Raw genomic sequence first — 23,503 nt, 5'->3', positions numbered from 1 at the left:
TAGCATTTAGTTCCAAATAGAACATTATAAGGGGTGGAAAATCAAATAAAACTTCTGATTTCACACTGTTGACTTTCTCCGGCTTCAAATCTCTTATCTGATCATCTTGGTCTATTAATAGCAAAACTTCAGATGTGTCTGTGTTCTCTGGCAGGTGCGTTTAACGTGCTATTTAAATAACAGTGCCTTCAATAGATCAGATATGAATCATCGGCAGCACTGCTGCAGCTGCAGGTGTCTCTTTTCATAAGCAGCATCCTGATTTTTTGCACTAGTCGAGAGGGAGATGGATACTATTGGAGCTACACTGAAGACATTTCTAAAATGGTAAAATGAATCACGCACGGGTACACACACACACCCACATACACACGCACTCCGACGTACAGAAGCAATTTCATACATTCAGCAGATAGATTCAGGGTATTCATTTTGCTGTTAATTCATGCCAACCGAGTGCATCCGATTTGCGTGTGTGCACTGATGAGTCAGATCAGTGGAGTGGGATGTTTACAAACCCCCAGGCTCTCTTTTTCTTCTTATGTTGACACATAAAGCTGCTACTGGCATATGCAATGTGTGCAGTGATTCAGATGTGTGTGTGTATGTGGGTCTGTATATGCATTCATTGCGTCTGACAGTAATCAATGAAACGAGTCCCCAGCTGCATCCTTTCTGAGATGTAAAAAAAAATGGTGATTGGTGCGATTTTCTTTCTATCCGTCTGTCGGCTGTCCTGCAAAACACATTTCACAAATATATAAATCTTAAGGTACCATAATGCAATTGTAATTTCTCCCCATCATTTGGTTCGTGATGGTGAGTCACAATAGACTTTTCCTTCATACACCTCAATTCCCTTCTGCAGACCATATAAATAGAGAGGTTAGTTTGTGTCTCAAAGTTGAAAGCTACTACACAGTTGAAACTACATTAATCAATAAATATTTTACATGATATCCTGCCTCTTTTCTCTGGTTCTTGAGTATCTTACTGAAGTTTAAGATACGTTTTCTTTTAATTAAACAATGAAACAAGCCTGTCATGAAAATAACATTCTCATTTTATTTAAAAAGTGACATTTTATCAAGACAAAAGCACAGCTTTGTATTAATACGCGGTGCAGACCGCAAGAGTTTTAGTAATTAAGAAAACGATATGTCAAATTGGTTGAAAAAAAGTTTATGATGAAAATATAAACAACACATTTTAGGATTAACAGCATCAATAATGCGTGAGTTAAATCTTTGAACAAGTACCATCAGTAAATCCAAATTAAAGTATATTTAGTTGAATAGTCTTCTTTTTATGGCGAGATTAACAGTCACCCCAGTTACATCCACTCTAAAATCTGATCATATATGATATATTTTCTTTTCACTGAAACTGACAAGTACATTAAAATGCATATATTCCTGTGTTATGATCAAGAAACATCCCTTTCCTGATTAGCACTGCTAATTCTGCGTGAAATCCTCTCCAGATTACAAAAAAAATATGTGTTGTGGTGCTAATAAATCAGGGTTATTTTATTCTGATGTAATGGCAGTACACCCATCAGTATTCCATTTTTTTTTCAACATTACATTAATTACCTCTGACGGTGTCATAAATGGAGAGAATCTTTTAGTGCGCTGAAGGCCCTAAGGAGGACATAGTTCAGGAACACACTGTCAAAATAATGATTCACATCAAGGGCATCCCTCTGCAACTCCTGATGTGTCATGCTGATCGAGGACACGACCTTATCTCACCACCCACCCGTACCCAGGGAGAAGCTGCTCAAAACAAAAACAACTTTTCAAGAAGACTTGGAGTTACTTCATAAATGTGAAAAATACAATTCTTCTATATTTTCTTTTCAGGATGGAGATGAGCTCATATAGAGACCGCAGTTACAGAACACAGTGGCAACCTCACATAAGTTTTTAGGGGCCCTGAACAGGAGCAAGAACCCATTGACCTAATGGTCTTGTGATGAGGGTGTTGTGACGCTTCGATATCAAAGAGGGTTGATATAACACTGTCATCAAGAGATGGGAGCAGCAGTGAAAGATCAAGTTCCCAAATCCAACAAACAAAATGCATTTCCACTAATGGATTTCTGGGCCAAAAGTATGTGTGAGGAGTGCACTCAAAGAGGGACAGTTAGTTGCTCCTCATCTACTCCTTGAGCTAAAGCAGCTCAGGTGGTTTGTGCATTTTGCTGGTCTCCCGGTATTCATGGAGGAAAATTGTAGGCTGGCACAATGGAATATTCAATTTCAAGATCCAATAATCGACTGAGAGCACAAGGGGGCGTCCAGAGAGTGGAAGGCATCTTCTCTTGGGGAGATGTCGGTTCCATCATGGGAATGAGGGTATCATTTTAGCATCCCGCAGAATGTATTGCTGCTTTTCATTATTGGCTTGCAAACTTTATCCCCTTCAAAGAATGTGAGGATGCCTAATAAATCTGTGGTTGTGAGCCGGAACTGTGAGGATGTATCTGTTCTTCTACAACACGGATATTGTGACATTCTAATGACATTTAAAAAAAAAAAAAAAGCCTGCTTTATTCATACAAAGAAACACGAGAACCACTCAGAATTTCAGTGATATCACTGACTGTCATTAATAGTAGACAAAACAATAACATTAAAACAAAATCTCCCTGCTACACAACATTCTTTCCGCCGTGCTCCAGAGGTTATAGCCACAGGTGAGGCTCTTATAATCAGATTCAGTATAAATGTCAGCAGTCATTAGACAGAAACAGTTTGAAATTAAAAAAAATGGGCATTCTGTGAATATTTCTTACTGATTTTATTGTCCAACAGAAATGTCTGCTATCTGTACTTTCCATAGATTTTTGTATAACGCTCTTCAAATTAAAAAAAAAAAAAAATGTCTCTCAAGGCCACATCCTTCGTCCAAGTGTATAAAGAGTTCACTGTCGGTGATTCAATTCATTCTTTGTCTATATAATGACAGCATCTCTGTCAGATTGTATCTGTTGTCTCTCAGCCCACATTGAGGTCAGACTCTGCTTTTTGTCTCGAAAGCCGCAGAGACTCATTCTTCCACTTGACTGCACTTCTTCCTGCACTCCCCCCCCCCACATCCTCACAACAACAAACTCCTCCAGGATCAAAGATGGATGCTTGTGATGCTGACAGCTGCCAATTAACTATGTTTAATCCCTGGAGGCCAAACACTTTAACATGCTTGTTGGTTAGGAAATGTATCCGTCTGAGGAGATGCAAAAATGGGGTTGTTTTATCCCCATGCAGTATACAATATAATGTGGTGTCCTCGTGTTATGACGTGCAAGGTTTAGGGCATATGAAAACTATCAGGTAGTTCTTTACTTGTCGTCTTATTTGTCAATATTTCAGAAGACTTTTTACTTACCAGTGGACTTAATTGTTTTCAATTGTTGAAATAGTTCAAGGTCTTTATTTAAAGAGAGATACAGAAAATATTTAAAATCATTACTATTATTTGAAACTCCTAGAGAGCTTTTAGATGCAACAAGGAATTCCTCTGAAACAAGCCTGAACTGGAATGACACTTGCTACATATTTGTATGTGCCTGTGGCTGCATGATCCAACGCACCATTATATTTTATATTGACAGAAATTAATGCTTATATTACTAATTGAACATGTTGGTGCACACCCTGTCCATATGTATGTTGCATTCAATAATGTTGTGTCTGGCATCATCACATGTACCTGCTATTACAACCACGTCACTTGAATATGGGTTAAGGATATGGTGTTCCGGATTTTTTTTTTTTGGTGCTGCAAGAGTTAAATCACAGTATCACAACTAAATGGTGATGAATAATATATAATACAGTCAACAGTTCCTTTGGAAAACCTATGTACACAAAGTTTTGAGTTAGACAAGCAACATTTGGAATTCAATCTCACTAAAAAAATTTAACAAGTATATGATTACCTGATTGCAATTTTTGCATGATATAGATACGAACATGTTGCCTTTTTAATTATCATTATGTTTTAATAAATGCATGAATGAGAAACATTTTCACATATGAAAAAAACACAAAATAATGTTAAAAAATGAGATGATATTTCAACAATTGCCTGAGACAGAAATGATGCAAAAGAATTGGCAGAAATTCGAATTGCATTTTAAATAATTTTGTGATCAAAATGGATGGAACATGTGCACAGCAATATCACATATTTGCAGGATATTACAGGATATTAGTATTCCAAAGAAAAAAATCTTCCTACAGAACTGACTTGCTGGTCGTTCACAAACTTACTTCATTTTGGTTTGTTTTTAAATTCAACAGACACGCAAATGAAGATGAATAAATGAGTGCAAAACTAGTGACTAAACCAACCGACTGACCTCATCAGATCAAGAGGAAGATGAGCAGAGTTGAGGCTCTACTCCCTGCCCCCCTACCCCCCTCCTCCTCCTCTCTCCCGCCCTCCCTTCATCTCTCTTCTGGATATGAATGAATGAGGATGAAAGCCTCACACTGATGCCTAGAACTGCGTGTAAATAATAATAGCCATGTTCATAATTTGACTGGAATCGTTTCCATTTCGTACCAGCTATTTCAGAGGCGTGCTGAGACGCTACCTGCCACCCTCGAGGACTTATCTCCGACCATCACGTCACCGTCTCCCACTCCACCACAGTCCACGACTGCTCGAGGGGTAGAGTTACATGAGGGGGAGGGGGTCGAGAGACATAGACAAAGAAAGCGTAAGCAAGAGAGAGAGGAGCGAGAAGGGGAGAGAGACCTGCGTGTCGATGTGAGGTAGGGGAGAGAGAGGGGGAGGTAGAGCGAGGTAGACCGGGAGAGCGAGGGGAGGTGGGTCCCGCTCAAGTGTTGGAGCCCAAGCTAATGCTAACTAGCCATGTTTCTGTCGCTGCTCCTCCCGCTGCCTGTGGTGTGTGTCTGTTAGCGGGCCGCCCTGGACTCCCTATCCGCCTTGAGGTGCATCATGCCCGGCTGGAAGAAAAACATCCCAGCCTGTCTCCAACCGGACCAGGAAGGAGGTAGGACCGAACCTTTCAGGTTCAAACCGACCGGCTGATGTCTCCAAGCGTGTGTGTGTGTTTGAGCGTGCACGCGCGTGTGTGAGCGCGTGTACTAATCGTTATCTCCGGTGCTATCTTCCGTGCAGCGTGGTTCCGGTGGCGCTCGCGGGGAATGAGTGAAAGTTGATACCGTGTTGAATCGCGTGTAAATCTGACGCAACGGGTGAGGTTGCTCTGACGTTACGGTGATTTTGACGTTAACTTGGCTGCTAATGTGTTTGCTGGCCGAGTCAGCAGGTTTGATCGCTCTGTAACGGTGGGCTCGAACCGTGTGTCTGATGATGGTCAGTCACGGATCTGCCCTTGTGTCTCTGTGCGTGAGCGTGCGTTCATACCGCAGAAGTGCATGGATGACTGTTTAACTGCCACCGGAGTGACGGTGACTCGCAGGTATCACTGCAAAATGGGTGACCCTCTCGGCTTCTGTCGACGCAGGGTCAATAGTGTTTGACTATATAGACAAATTAAATTGATGCTCTCTGTTCTCACAGTTTACATCACCATTTGCGTTCAGTCGTTTAATTGAATTGCCAGAACTCACCAGCTCATGTGGTGCTACTGAGTGTAAGCGCGTGCTTTCGCCTCACTTGTGATGTCCTTCAAAACGAAATTAAAAGGACACATAATGTTCCACAATAGTGTTACTTAGAAGTCCTTTGGATGCTAATGACGTTGATGTTATAATACAAGTGAGTAGTTGAAATGTATGAGAAAGGCGAATTAAGAAATCAGTAAATTCAATATGATCCTGAAATGTCCTAGATGTGTCACCAGTATGCAGCATTCAGAATATTTAAGATGCACAACTCAAGTGCACAACTCAGTATACGGCTGTTTCGCTAAACGGAGAGATTAAACTGCAACGAGCTGGCGTGAATCCTCTTCCTTGAGGGCTTTCGTTTTTTGTTTCTCTTGAGGAAAACTTTGAACCCTCAATAGGTGAAGTTGTGCTGTCTATAATTGACATTATGCCCTTAAAATGGAACACTCCCAGAGAAACCTTCTTTGGTCCTTTCTTCTAATCATTTTCCACCACCATTCCTCTGCCAAACCTTCTCTCTGATACAGTTCAAATGGTACATGGCCTCATGTTTTCTTTGCTTCGTGATTGAAACAAGGTGAGCCAGATAGATCGATATTGACAGGGGAAAAATCTGTTCATCAGAACAAGAGGATTTCAAAAACTCTACTGCAAGGAGATCATTCCTTTTCTCCTCGTTTCCTGATGGCTTTCCCCTGATTTCTGTGGTTTAGGAGGTGTTCAGAGATTTAGCTGAGTTGTACATGCGCCAGGTATACATACATCCATACATATACATACACTAGCAATTATTTTGTAGTCTAATCGCCAACAACCTAGTTGGCATGTGAGGTGTACGGCAAAACTAGTTGTAGCATCGTAAATACAATCTAAATTAATGTTAAAAAAATATGTAGTGTTGTTTTGAGGTGTGAAGACTTCATAGTGACCTTTGATGTGTATATTGTTTAGAAACTCCATATGTGAATTGTAACTTTTTAAACTGGTGTAAAAGGTACGTGTCCTGTGATGGGTCCTTTGTGAAATACTCCCAAGCTTTTGACTTTTGGGATGCGATGATGACATAGCCTCTGCCATATCTCCTCTTTCTGCACTGATGACATCACAAGTAGTTGGCTGTTTCATCGTCGTTTGTTGTCGACTATGTTGACTAGTTGTTGCAGCCCTAGTGTTAACACCTGAACCACTGTGGAAGTTAAGGTCAGAAGTCTCTTTTATTTTATGAAAAACATGACAAACGTATTTTCTGGAATTGTCAAAACTGCCAGATTTGTCCTCTATCTTATTGTCCTGTATTGCTAATCCTTCTCTATCTCATTAAATAAATGTTTTGGTTTTGTTTTGTGACCTGGCGGAGGATTAGAGGGACCAATAGATGAAACTGGATTATTCGGAAACAGTCATCTTGGATTCTTTTTCAATTATATGACTGGCAAACCTAGTGAAATGAATTAAAATCAACTCAGAAGTTCATTTTAACAAAAAATAATAAAATAGTGAATACAGCAATGACTCTTGTGTCGTCTCAAAAATAATTCTAGTTATCTAGAAAAGGCTTTTTATGCTGGAAAGATCTTTAAAAATACCTTAAATCAATGAATACATATTTGATGTCTGTCAAATTGAAGAGAGGTAAAAAGAGTCACATATTCAGAAAAAATGCTTTTTTTTCAACCCTTTTGAAAATAACAGAAAGATTCTACCATCCAAAAGTAAAAATAAGCAAACACCTGTAAAACTGTACATACCCATATCATTGTTTTTACTGAATAAAAACACTGCTCAATGGCTTCAGTGTATTTAAATATATATATTTTAAATAATCACTGTGCCATTAAATTTTCATACCATTACAATCCCATAGGGACATCTGAGGCCACTTCTTCCTCAGTATTTTTTTAAATTAAAAATTAAATTAAAAACGTACACTTTTTACACTTATTAAAAAAAATCTATTAATCAATTGAACTTTGTGTTTTTTGAGAATTTCATCCCAAACAAATTAGTTGTGAATGCAATTTTTAAATTAATGTTTTCATTCAAATTAAAGCATTTAGTTAAAAACTATTATGAATTATTCATTCAATTGGCTCTTGTTATGGTTATACGTAATCCTTCTTTGGAACGATAAAGTTTTTCCTGCACTACCTGACTCATAATTTTCACCCTTATTCACAGGTGACAGTAATAACAATTGCGATTAATTAAATAACCTTGGAACGCTTCGACTTCCAGGTTCATAAAGGAAAAAAACATGAGGTGTTGCTCAACTGAACTTGTAATTCTCCATTTACATGAGGTGTCAGATTCAGCCGACCATTTTTAGCTCACATTTAAACGGTTTGAACTCTGAACTGTACACGAGCGCTGGAGCAGAATGAGGTGAACTTGGCTTGCTTCCATACTCTCACGTCCCAATTCTGGCTGTGAGAATTTAATGATTCACATCTCTGTCTCTCTAAGTTTCTTTCCCTTTAAGGTTGATCAGCCAAGCATCTCCTCAGCGGATTCCTTCTAGTGTTTGGTTAATCTGTAGTTAATTTCCCCCCTCACTGCCACTGGTTCTGTTTACTTACCCGGGCAAGTATTTTCTTTGAGTGTTGCTCCTGATTAAGTGTTTCCAGTTTATGACCAATAAATGGTTATTTCCCCGAGATAAAATGTAATTGGTTTCATTCGCCCATATTGAGAATATAGCAGCAGGTAGCAGCACTTACTCACCGCTCCAGGTGCCCTCCGCTGAGAGGGGTGGAACACTGTGAGTCTTCAACAACATTCGGCCTTCATTCCAGGGTCAAAGATGTTCCTGTGTAATATGAAGGTGCGGTCGCAGTGGGATTCCAGAGATACAGCAAGCCACTCTAATATTAAAACGGATGACCATCCGGTGAAACGTGATGAGAAAACGCAGTAGGGGCAGACAAGGGTGAAAATAGATTAACGCTAAATAATAGATCAACCAGTGTTTGAACTGAGTGTTCCCATACAATATCAAGTAGCTGTGTTTTAATTCCACACTGATTTTGTTCTCCCCGACATTGGGATTCAGTGTAAAACAAAGTAAATGATGAATTTTAAGATCATCTTTGGACCCTGAAGAGCAGTCATTCCATGATGCCACCTTTGAGATTCTCGGCTATCGCTCTGGTTAAGTGTGAGGTTTGACTCTCACATTAGCTGTGTGGCGACAGCTCCGGCTATTTTCTTCTGACGGAATCAGTTTGTGGGATATTTGATGTTAAGAACAGTTGGGAGGAATTGGTATATGAAGCCTTTCTTCTTCAAATGTTTTTTTTGCACCTCGGCTGTTGTTATGCGTTTGGCACTGCTCCAACTGAAGTAGTTTTGACAAATGCCCATTAATGTTTAAATGCAGCCAGTTAAGTCAGCAAGCCATCAAACCACAACACATAATTGTTTCCTTTGAGTGAAGTACAAGCTGTGACTGTTTTAATAGCAGTTTCATATCACATTGTGAAGATTCATCATCTTATCGACTAGAATATTTTTTTTTTTAGCTAATTGAGTCATCTCAGTAGGGCTTCAACATTTATAAAACAAAACGTTGAATTAATTTGGAGGAGAATAAATTAGCGACACCAGCGGGCAAACAAAACAAAAGTCAATGTTTACCTGCTGCTCTCCCAAGAGCGCACATTTAACCACAGCTCGACATTGACACAGGGCACGTCATCACTGTAAGTCAGTAACGCACCAATGACTGAATGGTAAAAATAAATCAGGACATTTGTATGACACATCAAGTGGGACATTCAATACATTGTTGGTCTTGGCTCTGTCACTAAAAACAGCCAGGTCATTTCTGTTAAAAATCAATATACTTCAGTGACACCACCCATGGTTGCTCACCATGACAAGTGGTGACCTTTCTTCCTGAGGTGGCCAAGAAACATTGTAGACTAATACATTTTTTAAGCTAAAAAACGATGAAATGTCAGGTGTACGTCAGGTGGATTATGTATTCAGCTTCTTGGTTCTCACAAGGGAAGCCATGAAATGGATAGGTGTGGGCTGGGAGGATGCACCATGATCAGGTTATATAGGCTGAGTTGCTGTGGACCCCTGTTGGGAAATGCCGAAAGACAAAGGCCATCATTTTTCTTGTACAAACAGAATGACAGACGATTCAGTTTTCTGTTTTGGTAAAATAAATGGAGAGATGGAGAGATTATAATCTGTAGTTAATATTCTTCATCCTTGTGATGACACATTCAAGGTATTCTGTCAGTGCTCTATATAAAGACAATTTTAAAACCAATATCATTTTAGAATACACGGTTCTCCTCAGCGCTTTAGGTATTTTTCCCAAGGTTGGGGGACTATTTTGTGGTTTTTGTCAACATGTGGTGAAGTGTGACTTCCAATGTCAGCACTTCACTGGAGGACTCCGCCTTGTTAGGTAGACTGTTAAAGAGGACCTTTAAAGATGCATGCGCTCTGCCGTGCACCTAGTCCCACGAGAGGGACTACGCTAAGAAAAAAAATCTGGGGAGAACCCTGGATTATTATAGTTCAATAGTTTTGGAATTTTCAAAATATTGACATACGTACAAACACAATTTTCTCTTGCCACAAATAGAACACTCATTCACCAACCAGCAATTAAGATATGAAAGTTAAATGTAATCCAAAAACAGATAAAGCACTACATAAAAATAAACACAAACTAAAAAAGCCCCGTAAATGCACACACCTAGAAATATAATTAAGGTGGATACATTATACTTTAAATTCACGCTCCACTTACATTGATGTGTACAATACATTCAAGTATTTCAATGGTAAATATTGTTTTCAAGTCAACTGCAGACCGTCGGCCCCAGGACCTTCCAGCATATGAGAAATGTCTTTGTAGCTAGATACCATCTCAGAATCATCTCAGAAAGCTATTTTGTTTTCAAATACTTTTCAAATAATACAACCACAGTGACTGAGAATCTTATGGTGAAGTGTGCCAGCAGGTTAGCATGTCTGTCTTAAATATTTGGTCTACTTCCCTGCAACAAAAAAATAAAATAAATAATGACAAAGCGAAAAGAACTGTTATTGTTTGCCGTGATCTGAAACGGTGAATGGTTCGCTGTGAGAATTGTCCCACTGATCTGGGGAATCCGATCGCTCTTCACAGAAACATGGTTGGAATGCATTTAATCAACACATTCGACCTTGTCTTATTCTTCCGTCTGCCAGATTTTATCTCTTTAATAATTGTCATTTCCTTTTGCAACGTCACACCAGCTACTGACGATGCTATCGTTGCAGTAATAATCCAATAACTTTATTCAACTCGCAACACATTCAACATGTGTCCTGGTATTAATCATCAGTGACTCAGTGACGTGTTTTTAAAATTTTTATTCAGTCGTCCATTCAATTGGCATCTATGACCTTTGCCTCAGACACTCATGAAGGTTTCAATTCTGAGACTGTTGAAAGTCAAGCAGTAAAGGATCTCTAATGTGTTTTTCATATTATAATTGTGGACTTGTTGGGTTATCTTCACTGGTGGCTGTCCTAAACCTCTCATGGAAACTGGCGATCAAGTGATTTATAATGTCAAAGCTTTTAAGAACAAGGGAATCACAAGACATGAGCGCAGGCAAGACACTCTTTTGATAAAGCTGGCTGTGAAGCAAGGCAAATGTAAGACTGAAACAGCCTTACACTAAACTAAATTGGCTTTATCTTCAAGCTACTTTGATGTGAATTTTCTTTCAAGTTAACCCTCAAAAATATCCTGACAGATGGTTCGGTTTGAAACCTCTATCAGTGTTTGACCCAGTTCTTCATTATGAGAATCTAGCAGCATACCACAATTGAACAATGCCCCTGAATGGCACACGTAAAAAGGCTGTTTTACAGTCTTGTAGCTTTGTGACCTCTATCTCCAAGAGTCCAGAAGGGACCAGCACCTGTTTTCCTTTCAGGTGTTTGAACCACAGTCTTCATGTCGGGTCCTCACTGTGTTCTACATTCACAAATTTCTCCCCAGGGGTTACAATGTTCAACGTGGATTATGATGACACAGTCACTTATTTAAGGGCATGTATCACTGTGATGTGTGAACCAGTTGAATGCCAGAAGAAATAAATACATCATGATGTAATAGAATGTGGTATTCTATTCACAAAGGCCCCAATTTCCCAGAGCAAGCTCCCCAAGACCATTGTAGGAAAGCTGGCAATCCAGTTTTGGGGCGTGGGTGTGCCCCTCAACACTGACCAGGGCTGGGTTCATATTTTCTGTGTACCTTGCATTGTTTTTCTTGTTGATTTTATTTAAATAAATGATGCATATTTACAAAACATGAAGTCAATATTCTACAGTGATTTTTTTTTTTCAGTTCAATAGTTAATGCATCCTATTTCATCATAATAACGTAGGCCTGGCTCACAGGGAAGAAATGATTGCCTGTGGACCGGATTGTGTCAGATTTGTGTTACTCTCGAATGATCTATTGCTTGTGATCATTGCCCCCCATTTTTCCCAACTCGTATAGTGCTAACATATATCATGGTAATTAAAACTAGGCCACTGTACATCTGTGGACCTGCTTCCTGTCGTGTTATGGATTATAACATAGTTCAGTAAAGAGTTTAGCTGAACTAAATCCCTAATCTAGTGCAGTGATGGGTGGCACCTGGCTTTGATGTAGTTTGAGCATAGTTTAATTACACTAAAATGTATGTACATATTCCAACAGCTAAGGATGGCAGTATGTTTTTATTTGTTAGTTTCACTATGCAAGATGCAGTGTTCACATGACGGTTAAATGTTCGAGGAATTTGTATTTCAACTCTTATGAGAAAGATTATTTTTGAATATATGAATAAAAACATGTGGCAAAATGTTTTTTTTTTGTTATTATGTTAATCTGTTGCAGCCTCTGTTGTGGTCTGGATTCATGCATTGGTGGTCCGTTAAATACCAGCAAACTCAATTACAGACGTAGGCAAGTTGATTAGAGCCCGCAAGTAAGAACCAACGAATTAAAGGGAGCTCTGGATCTTGTGTACATGTAAAACGTAGCTGTTGTGTTAATACAGTCTAATGAAGGGGAGAAAATAATGACTGCTAAATTGCTGTGTCAATTGTGTAACCACCTTAAAAGGAAGGAAATGCTGTGTTTTGACTATCACACACAATGGATGTGATTTTCCTTGAAGGTGCTTTGAAAGTCCCAGAAATGAGAATTTAGACGCACAGTGAAACATCGTGTTCTGCTTAAGATGTTTAATAGCTGACAAGTATTCACAGTTGGTGGTTTCCTTGAAGGTACAAGCTCAAGCTCTTTTCATCATTTATCTACCTTCTCTTTCGCAATAATTTTGGTGCCATTCAATAACCACACCCAAAGATTTAAGATGCTGGTCGAAAACATTGGAGCGTGGGACACTCTCACCTGCTTTGTTCTCAAAATATGGATTTTGTTTTGTGGAAAATGTGGTTGATCAACTTTAGATATTGACTGTAGGGTGTTTTGTGGCTTCATGACTGGTTTATTAGAGGTGTTTTTTTTTTACAAATAGAAATCGACCGGAGAAAGAGGTTGATTGCCCACACATATGTTCAGATGAGTAAACTCCCTAGATGCCAGAGCTTTTAAGTAGAAGTGTTGATTGGTGTTTACATGAATTATACAAAACTATATTTTGAAGTGAAAATTAATTATAATAATTTGATGCAAACCAAGATGCACCAACTACCACGGTTTATTGAGTACATTTTCACGTATGTGTGATTTGCTTAAGAATTATTTATCATAATCTTGTTATTATCTTATCGTAGATTATTATAGTTTATATAATTTTATTTGGCAGTGTTAATGAATGGTGGTGTGTCCAACATCATGCTTTTTTCATTTGTACATGGAATTCAGATGTAACTTCATCGGTTTGCCAGAACCGGACAACCAGAATGTGATTTTTCCATTTAAATTTAGCACCGCCATTTATCAAACTATCTGGATTAAATATTTAAAGCATGAACCTATTCTTAGTATTCTCTGAGTGAAAAAAGAAGACATTGCACATTTTTGGTTCCAATCCCAGTTCACTTTAGACGCATTTAACCTCAGAGCATCCTGTGCTCATTTCCTGCTGTTTTTTCTTTGCGCCTCTGCTGGAGTAGCTTTGCATGAGTCACTGTAAAAAAAAAAAAAAAAAAGAGAAAATAGTGTATCGCCTCATTTAACACTGAGTTTTGACAGCAACTGTGTCAGACATTTTTTTCGTCTTGTGTCTCACACAACAGATCAAATGCATTTAGTGTTACTCATTCCACAGTCAGAAGCACTCAGTGCTTTCTCCATGCTGGTCAAAGAGCATCTTTCAACAAAGTTATATTTCCAAACCAAAAGTGTGTAGCAATGGAATGGATTTTTGGGGAAATGAATGCCACTTTGTAAAATTGGCGTTGCTAACTGCTTGTGAGGTCGCTGAATATACTTCAGTGTTTGTCTTTAAATGTTAAATCGTCATTTGGCTTTCTTTTTGGAAAATAAAAGATAGTTAATATGAACAAAATGAATCAATTTCTCCATTTTTCCAATTTCTGTCATCACCACTAACTTGTCCAGTCAAAGATAAGCAAGCCCAGCTGCGAGGTGAATCTTAATTTAATGTCTCAGACTGTGTGTGTGTGTTTAATAAAAAAGTAACAGCGAGGGCATTGGAGGTGTGAGTCAACATGACATCATAAACCACTATAATACTTTTGACTAATAAAACTCAAAAAAAGAAAAAGTCAAAGCAATTCTTTCTTACACAAGAATAGGTCCATTATTTGATTCAATAATATACTAAATTCATTCAAGAAAATTTTGAAAAATGTGATTTCTTGTGACAAATATTCTTATACCATTAAACTGCGATCCATTGAGATTGATTAATCACAAATTGTAATCGACTCACACCCCTAATAATTACATACTGCTATAAATATGTTGGATTAAAAAAAAATCCACAAGCCTCCTGGTGAGGCTGAACCTGAACAGCAGTACCAAAACAATGTTTTCGTGCTTGAAAACTGCAGCTATATCTAGGGCACAGGAGAGACCAGGTGCTGCTTGAGTTTCCTGGTAATTTCAGTCCCCTCCTTTAACTGATACTATGCGTTGCGGTATACCAAGGTGCTGTCTATATGAAACTAGTCTTGTTTTTTACTAGGCTTGGTCTTTCCCTGAATGGACCATTACATGCCATCCAAACTGAACTATATAAACCCTTTATCTCCATAAATGCTAAAATGTTGCATTGTCTTACTTTAATTGTTTTCTTCCCCTCCAGAGAGTGTGTGTTTTAATGGAAAAATAATCTCCATTTCTTCCATCCAACTCAACAGAAATTAGTTTTTTGCTCTTAAATGGTCTTTTGACTGTGTTCCTTTAAACCTGTGCTGCAGTAGGTTCAAACCTGTGCCTCACAACGATAAGAGTATGAGCACACACACTTGTGTTCTAAAAGAGGTGCTGATGTCAGAACTCTTCTCATCTCTGTGTGAGTCTGTGTGTGTGCGTGCATCCATTTTCCTGAGCTTAATGTATTATCCCTATCGTCTCCGACACATTTCACCGAGGGACTCTCTCTCTCTGTCTGCAGCGTTGTCTCCCGTTCACTGTGACTCTGGGATAAAATGCTGACTGTGTGTGTTCGTGTGTGTCACTGGATGTGTGCATCACACTGTGTGTGTGACCCTGAATCTATCCTTTTATAGACAGTGTTTTTTAAGTATATTTTTGAGTAGCACTACATTAGTTACCGCCGCTTTTTCCGCCGCGAGTTTTCCATTCCAGTCAGCATCGCAGGTTGCCTTGTCAATTGATTATAGACGACCTCGGAGCTCCTTTTATGATTCCAACAGCATCCATTTGAGTCGCGACAATCTTTTATTCAGGAGCATCAACAAATATTCAGCACCTGTTTCAGGTGTGTACAAGCAGCTGAATTCAGGGCTTCGTATGAAGTATGAAAATTATTGACAAAGCAGGCAACACATGGTGTCGCAAGAATGTTCCGTGTCATCATCGACTTAGATCTGTGAAACACTGCAGTATGCTAAATGAAAGAGTGTAGTTACCGGTTTTGATTCATTGGTTGATGGCTGTCTTTTATTGCTTTTCTTTGCTTTAAATGTTTGGCTTGGTTTGTTACTTGTTCATGACTGTGTCAGAATACAGCAGACGGCTGGCATAGACCCGGATCAGAGTTTAGCCTTGAAAGACACTGTCTACAGGGTGCTGTTTGATTAATATTAATTGGTGAACAAACCATTTGGCTCTGGCATAATCTCATCAACAACCCTGCTGAGTGGAATGTCTTCATAAGCGATGTGTGAAAGTGGCCACTGGCTTGTGCGTTCAAATCAGGGACAGGCCGGGAAGCTGCTTTGATCGTCGCACTGTTGACTCACACTCGTCTTCCTGTAGTTGTGAGGACATGCAGTGACATCATGCGTTTACCGCAAGCTGGACTATCACGACTGCTCTTTGAAGATGTCTCTTTCCCTCGCACATATGTCCACTCATGCACAGTAGAACACACACACACACACAGCCCTGGGCGGCTTCCAGGTGGACCGTTGAGCTGCTGGCAGCTGATACGCAGTCATTTTCTACATGGATAAGCCCAGCGTGGACACACATATTAATATGCCTTCTTTATACTCTCTCTCACTTCCTCACACTCAGACAGTCTCTCAGCATGTGTCAAACAGTGTGAAGCAGTCCTCCAGTTGAACCTGTGGAGAGTACATTCGCTCCTTATGTTGCATTATTTTATAGAATTATAATGAGAATGCGTGTTGCCTCAGCATCTCTGCTCCGATACCATCCTCACTTTTAAAATAGTAATTTACATATTGACAAGATGTTAAAGCCTTAATGGTTCACCTGATTATTACATAAGATAGCCCTTTATTCTGGGCTGCAATTGTTTTATTCTTTAAATACCTGCACTCCAACCACTCACTTGTCAAAGCCCATAATGCACTGCAATGGTTTAGCTTCTGAAGAGCATGAACCGTTGCAGTGGATTGTAGGCAGAAGTTTAAATCAACTGTCAATTTCTTTTTAAATCCATGAATCACAATATATGTTGATTCTGTTTGCCTCGAGATTTTGAAGGTCTTTTTTCCTGTGGGACTGAGTTTGTCACCTCTGCCATACATGAACTCCCTTCCATTCCAGCAGGTCAGATTCTTCATTGTTTCTTGTTTTTATGCCAAAAAGTCAAGCCTGGCGTCCAACCCTGAAGATAAAACAATTCTTGAAATAAACAAATTAATTGTTGCAGGAAAGTGCATCGAAATTAATCTCCCATAAAATGCTTCATCAAATGTGAATCATTTTGTAACGGGATGACCACAATAATGTCTCATCTTTTTTTCACACTATGAAGCCTGGTATGCCCAATTTCTCCTGGAAAAGTGGTCAGCGTGTTCTTTTTTTCTCCTCACTCACTGCATGTCTGCCGTGCCTTCAGGAAGTGAATGGCTGTCAATGAGTGTTTGTCCATTAGGAATCAGGGTCAGTCACTCAGCAGTCCATTAAGAACACAGATTCACTCATCTTTTTTGTCTTTAATCGTTTTTTTTTCGAGGTCTTCCCATCTGTTTGCCTCAAGCTTCATCAATTGCTTCGTGTTTTCCCTTGTCCTTTGCATATTCCGACTTCTTAACAACCTTCTAGTGAATATTTGGTTTAGTACTGTATGAGTGGCTATGTGTGGAAACACGTGTAATTCTTGGCTTCCCCTTCTAATATGGTCCACAACAAAACCGATCAGTCTTTATTCATGATGCAAATAAATAAATAATGGAAACAAGCCCGTAAAAATAAGAAAAACACAGGAAGAGAAGCTGAAAAACGAGGCTGATGAAACACACAACAACACACCAGGATGCTCCTGCATTCAGACAGTAACCGGCACCGGCGACAAAACATCAACAGAGGTCAGTTTGTTCCTCCAGTGTTCTCAATCGGGTCAAGCGAGTGGCCTTTCAGAAGATAGCGACTCTGATAGTCGCCAGCAGAGGGAGCAATTGGATCGGTCATGTGCATGTGTGTGTGTGAAAGCGTGGAGAATATGATTATGTACACACATCTTTGGAGCGCAGAGGCATCCAATCCTGTTGCAGAGCAGCAGAGGCCTGAGAGCGATATGCAAATGAGCCCGCATTTGTCATTTTCAGCAGCAACACACACTTTTCACACATCTGTGTTTCCACAGCTTCACCGTTCCACCTACATGTCACGTAATCTGTGGTGAGGCGGCAGCTTGCGGGACACTGAAGCCCTCAGGTGTGTCTGACAGGTGAAGCAGACTGAGATGTGATTAATGTCTCGGGCAATCGAACTGACCTGAAACCTGCATATAAAGAGAATAATTACCTTTCTTTATTGCCAATTCAAAAGATAGGGCTTTATCTTTTCAGGCTGCAGACAGCTGAATGAGATCCTCCCATGAGGCAGTTAGAAGTCGGAGCACAGTTTCAGTGTGCAAATGATTTTGTGACGAAACTGTGCAGTTAAACCCTTTATAGTTTTTTTTAACCCTCATTTTAACTCACTTTGTGTTATTTATAGTACAAATCACATTTAGATCTGTGTGACAGCTTTTTTTGTATTTTGTTCAAAGACTCACCTACTTTATGCAGGTCAGAATTCAGGTGAGACACAAATACTTCCACAGTGTAGTGCCTGTAATAACTGCTCATCCATGAGATTGTTGCCTTCATTTATGCTATTATTATTATTTTTTAAATCTCGGATAGTGGAAAATCAATTTAGAGAAATGACCCACTTGAACACACTTGTCTTGGTGTCTATGAGGCACCAGACCTTGGATCTCCATGTTGGTTTAGGGAATTGTTTGGGCTGCTCGGTATGATCTCAAATTCATATTGCGGTACAAACTAAATCACATTACTCTGGTATGAATAATATGACCCTTTCATTTTCAAACAGGATTTAATCTAATTTAATAGCTAATTTGCACCACCTGCTGACACGCTGCTTGACTGACCCGGTCTCAGAAAATAATGAGTTAATGATTCCAAAACAATAGAAAAGTCTGATTCATGCACCGTAATCAGGTTGGAAATGTGTTCACATTGAACTGTCAGCGATAGGAGACGATCAAAAGATGCTGGCACATGCCAATGAAACGAAAATTGCTTGCTGCGCCGATCAGCCGAAGTGCTGACAGTTTAATCAACACATGTAAACAAGAGAACACACAAGCCAAAACCTGCGCTGTTAGCGGGTAACAACACCCCACAGAAATACTAAATTTACTTGTATTTTGCGTCCCATCTATCTCACAACAATGAAAGTTAAGCCGTTCATTCACATATTAAAATTTGTCCAACTGTACGTACGGTATCAAGCCAGCCATCAGTGTTACAGTGCTATATGGGTGGGGACTGTGCCGACCTTGCTGTACACTTTTGCTGTGCTTTTGGCTGGCTTGCCATTAGTTTTATACATTATAAAATTAAGTCATATATCATGGCTTTTTGGCACACAAAGAGAGCCTATGGAACAGGGTATGTTTTCTTTTGGTTTTGAGAAGTAATTTTAAAATAGATAAAGTGAAATGGGGATTACAAAAATGTCCATTGCTGCTAGAGCTTGGTAATATTTATCGCGACTCCCCAATCAATGATAATTTTTCAATTAAACATGTTAGTTGCCAAGGCATTTACCTTGTAGATTGTGTATGTATTTGAAACCAGCACATTCATTTAAATGAATACAAACAGCCACATGCAAAACAATTGGAGTCGTCTACACTTTGGGGTACAGAGTAAGAATAACCCCATTTATTGTTACATTGACTTTTCACGAATCAGGAATCATGATATTAATTTGAAACGTCATAGACTCAAGACAAATGTTGAAAAAAAGAGTTTGTTTTGTTTTGAGTGTGGTAGAAGCTGCCTGTCTTGAAAAACAAGTCTTCATAGTATGGTCTTGATTAATGACTAAAACATGTATTTCCCCAGAACCCAAAAAATAAAAGTACTGAGTATAAATGTAGTTGTTTAAATGTATGTAAGTCTTCCCCTTAAACCATCAGCAAAGCACGGAGCATTGTCGACCCCATGGTGCTTTTCCTGACTTACACGAACATGCTTGGTAGTCAGTTGAACTGTATTCTTGATGTGGATAGGGTTAGGTTATTTAAAGCTGAATTACTTCTAACTACATCCATGTTGTATTTTTTCCCCTGATTGCTGTGTATGTTGAGTTGATGTAGGTGACATTTTCCCTTGCCATCACTGAAACCAGCTCTTATAAAACATGGACAAGAATGAAAGGCCCTCATCAAAAAGACAAATGCCAATTTTAACAAAAACAATTTGACATTCGAGAGTTTCCGCTTTGTTTATCAAATCAAATGTCAATCTGTTTCTTCTCAAAGGCGTCGAATTGACATGCAAACTGACTGTATATTAACAAGTAGTGCTAGGAACTTGTAGCATAAAAGTGGCCTGGACATCTTAAATAAACATGCCAGTCTCTGCCTCATGGTTAGAAGAGTGTTCCCTGCAGGCTCTTATTTAGTCAGCTTTGTTTTCTTGCCAATCCTGTTTCCTGTCGTGTGCCTGAGCGGCTGTGACTGATTCTGGTGAAAGCCTCTGAAAACAGAACCTGAGATTGAAGTGTGAAACGGTACATAAAGTCATTCTTGATAGAAACACAAATGTCCGTTTGATGTAATTCAGAATTAAAAATATGTCAGTTCAAGGAATGCAAAAAGAGCTTTTGTATTTATGGACTCTGTTTTCAACATGTGTTCTCCTGATTGAAAGGTGTAACGCAAACCATGGTTATGCTGACCTCATAATTTAGAAGTTTGCCATTGTGAATATCCAACCATCCATTCAGCATCTTAAAATACTGTGTAGTACATTTGCCTGACTGACATGTTTGACACAGTTGTTGTATCAAGATCACAACTTTTTCTTTGTTGTAACTCTCTGATGGGACTGGAGTTGATGGACGGTTACCAGCTGGCAGTTATTTTTGCTGCTGATCCATCATCACCAAACTGACACGATCACAAGAGTTGTGGATGTGGTAACGGTGCTGTACACATCGAAAGCCAGGAGCACCAGCACAGATTTAATGTGTGAAATAGGCTGTCATGTCATCGACTCGGGTTCAACTTTCTGTTATCGTATGTGGACTTTGTATGCCTTTGTATCCCATGTCAATCAAGGAGCAATAGCGATTGAGATGCGATTGACTGCATTGGTTCGTTTGTGAACAGAATAGCTTAAATGTTGGTGAATGTAATTCAATGACACTTTCATGACTGATTGGAAGTTGACTGTCTGTTTACTGTGTGTATCCGCAAAACCCAGCCATGATTATGTGCGACTAGATGCAACACGTTTGGTGCGAGAAGGATTGAAATTCAGAAGTTGTAAAATCGAAATTCTGATTTTATGGTGGCGTATGCCAAGGGGAATTGGGGGGGGGATGCAATCATCAACAAGTGAAATAGATGGCGATGCCTTTGAGGGATCTGATGGACAACGAAATGGCGGTGTCTTTTGCATGAAATACACTTCCATGTCAAGGGAGACTTTCTCTAACTTTCAACCCCCATAGGTTTGCCTAGCTTTTTAACCCGACTTCAGAGGCAGGGAAAGTGGCATTAGTTACTACTAGAGTGTCGCCAAGGAGCATGGCATGCACATACTGTGATGAGGCATTTGATTTTGGTGGTGTTCTGCTCTATTCTGGATTTCCATATTGAAAATGCCAAAGACGGTATTGAATTGAATGCATTCTACGTTCATTCCGCATCAATATGAACATCATGTAAATCATCTATTTTGTACTGATTTTGCATCTTATCATAGTAATAGCCGACCATGTGGTTGCTCTTTTAAGTTTGCAGTTATGAGGTGTGGGCATGAAAAGATGAACATGACATTTAGAATTTTGGGGGGAATTTTTCCATGAAGAAGAACTCCCAACAGTCTTTTGAAAATACATTTATCTGGCAAAGTTGGGTGAAAGTAATGATATGAAAGAAATGAAATGCACGTTAATTTATTTTCTTCTTAATTTCTTTTATGGTTTGAATGATGATGAGAACGTTGCTTGGTCATCTGAGACTTCCTTTGCATAGAAATGAGAGAGAGGAGCGCTAAACATGTGTAAAAGAGTCTTTCATAGCATGTACATGTACCAGGCAGCTCTCTGAGATGACAGGACAAACACGAGTGTCTGGTTGGACACATGTTCAAGTGTATCACTCTGAGTCAAACAACAAATATCTCTTGCGCTCACTCTCAATGGCTTGTACATTACACAACCTCTAATCATGATACACTTGGCTGTCTGTCCCAGTCAGTGACAGAACTCTCTCTTTGAAATGCCTGCAACAATATGCTACAACGCGTTTGACACACGGGACACGTCCAATCTCATACATGAAAACAATAATAACCGCAGTAACAGATGAGCGTGCAGCATGATGACTGTTTGATTGTACTGCAGTGGGGATAAAGGACAACATTTGCTCGAATAGAAAACGGGGGGAAGAGATATCAGAGAAGCATGTCAGCTGTTTTGAGGCTACATTATAATGATGTGTTGAATCAGAATTTCAAACGACTGAGAAAGTCAGACGTAATGAAAAAGTCAGTGTTTCTTCTAATCTGCGAGCTGTGAGCTCCTTGAAACTATCTCAATTCTCTCGTTTCAAGGTGTTGTGTTAGAAACGTCTGTTGTGGATCAAAATTAACAAACATTGACACCAGCAGCATCGTACTCCAGAGCAGATAAACTAATTAGATCTCAAAATGGATGAAAGAAGTGTCGACACAAAGAAAACACTGAGTCCCAATTAGATTAGAGTCCTCAGTTAAATTCGACTACTTTTGACGTCGCCATCGTTCATTCATTTTCCTCCACTTAGTCCTGCTAGGCTGGGTTGACTGGTTGCTGGAGCCTTTTGTAGCTAATGGGGCTGAAAGACAGCTGGACAATACATCACAGTAATATTGAATGATTGCTTATCATTTCCTTATGTGCTGAAAGTATTTGCTGACTTTCACTGACTTTACATCGCTTTTTAGAATCCCTGTCTGAACACAACTTGTGTAAAATACAGCTGTGTCCAGGTAACTGTAATGTCATTTACATTTTCTCCATCATTCTTGACTGACATCTGATACGTACTGGATTACTTGTTTCAACTGTGGTCCTATATAGACAATCATCCCCTGGAATGGTTCTGAACCGTCGCCATTGGGAGCCCTCTGGTGGGCACAATGATAGTGGCAGTGTTTCTGCCCCATATAAATATTGTGGCGTACTGCCAAAGCAAAATAAACGCTGCCAGGCCTTCAGAATTCACTCAAGAGGGGCGGCGGCACATCAAGACACACAGAAAACACGACGTACAACATGGAGGTGAACATGGTTATGGAGGTTTTAGCTGTGTTTTATTGAGCAAATACATCTTTTCACACATACTTTGTGTGTTTGAAATGAGCTTTACACCATCACTGCCATCCCATGCTGATCAAGCTTTTTGCAACCTATGGTTTTTCAATGGAAAGGATTTTGATTTATGTAGATAAAATAAATGCTGGGAGATAATATTGGGAAGGAGGGGAAATCACAGTATATATCAAAAAGAGTGACTCGTCTCAAATCTGTATCTTTTTTGTGTATTTTTCTAGTGAATTATACATTTGACATTCATTGAAAGAATGTGGTCTTAACAACTGTTAGTTTTGTACGTGCTGCTTCTGTCACTTCTTTTTTGTCATTGGAGCAATCTGAGCTGTCAGTGTGTGACAAGGGTCAGGGTTCAGATGTACACACATTCACACACAGTCTTCCG

General features: G+C 39.3%; 1 protein-coding gene across 1 annotated transcript in view; it reads left to right on the top strand.

Moving 5' to 3' along the window:
- The first annotated feature begins 4,566 nt into the window (after positions 1–4,566).
- The window catches only part of grip1 (glutamate receptor interacting protein 1), a 59,556-nt gene continuing 40,619 nt past the window's right edge, over positions 4,567–23,503 (top strand). Inside the window, exon 1 of the mRNA XM_053861625.1 lies at positions 4,567–5,029. Within this exon, the coding sequence (XP_053717600.1) occupies positions 4,975–5,029 (55 nt within the window). The 5' untranslated portion in view covers positions 4,567–4,974. The remainder of the gene's footprint in view (positions 5,030–23,503) is intronic.

This window comes from Synchiropus splendidus, chromosome 4 (genome assembly GCF_027744825.2).
Source record: "Synchiropus splendidus isolate RoL2022-P1 chromosome 4, RoL_Sspl_1.0, whole genome shotgun sequence".
NCBI classification, from domain to species: Eukaryota; Metazoa; Chordata; class Actinopteri; order Syngnathiformes; family Callionymidae; genus Synchiropus; species Synchiropus splendidus.
This window is presented reverse-complemented; position numbering and strand designations above follow the sequence as displayed.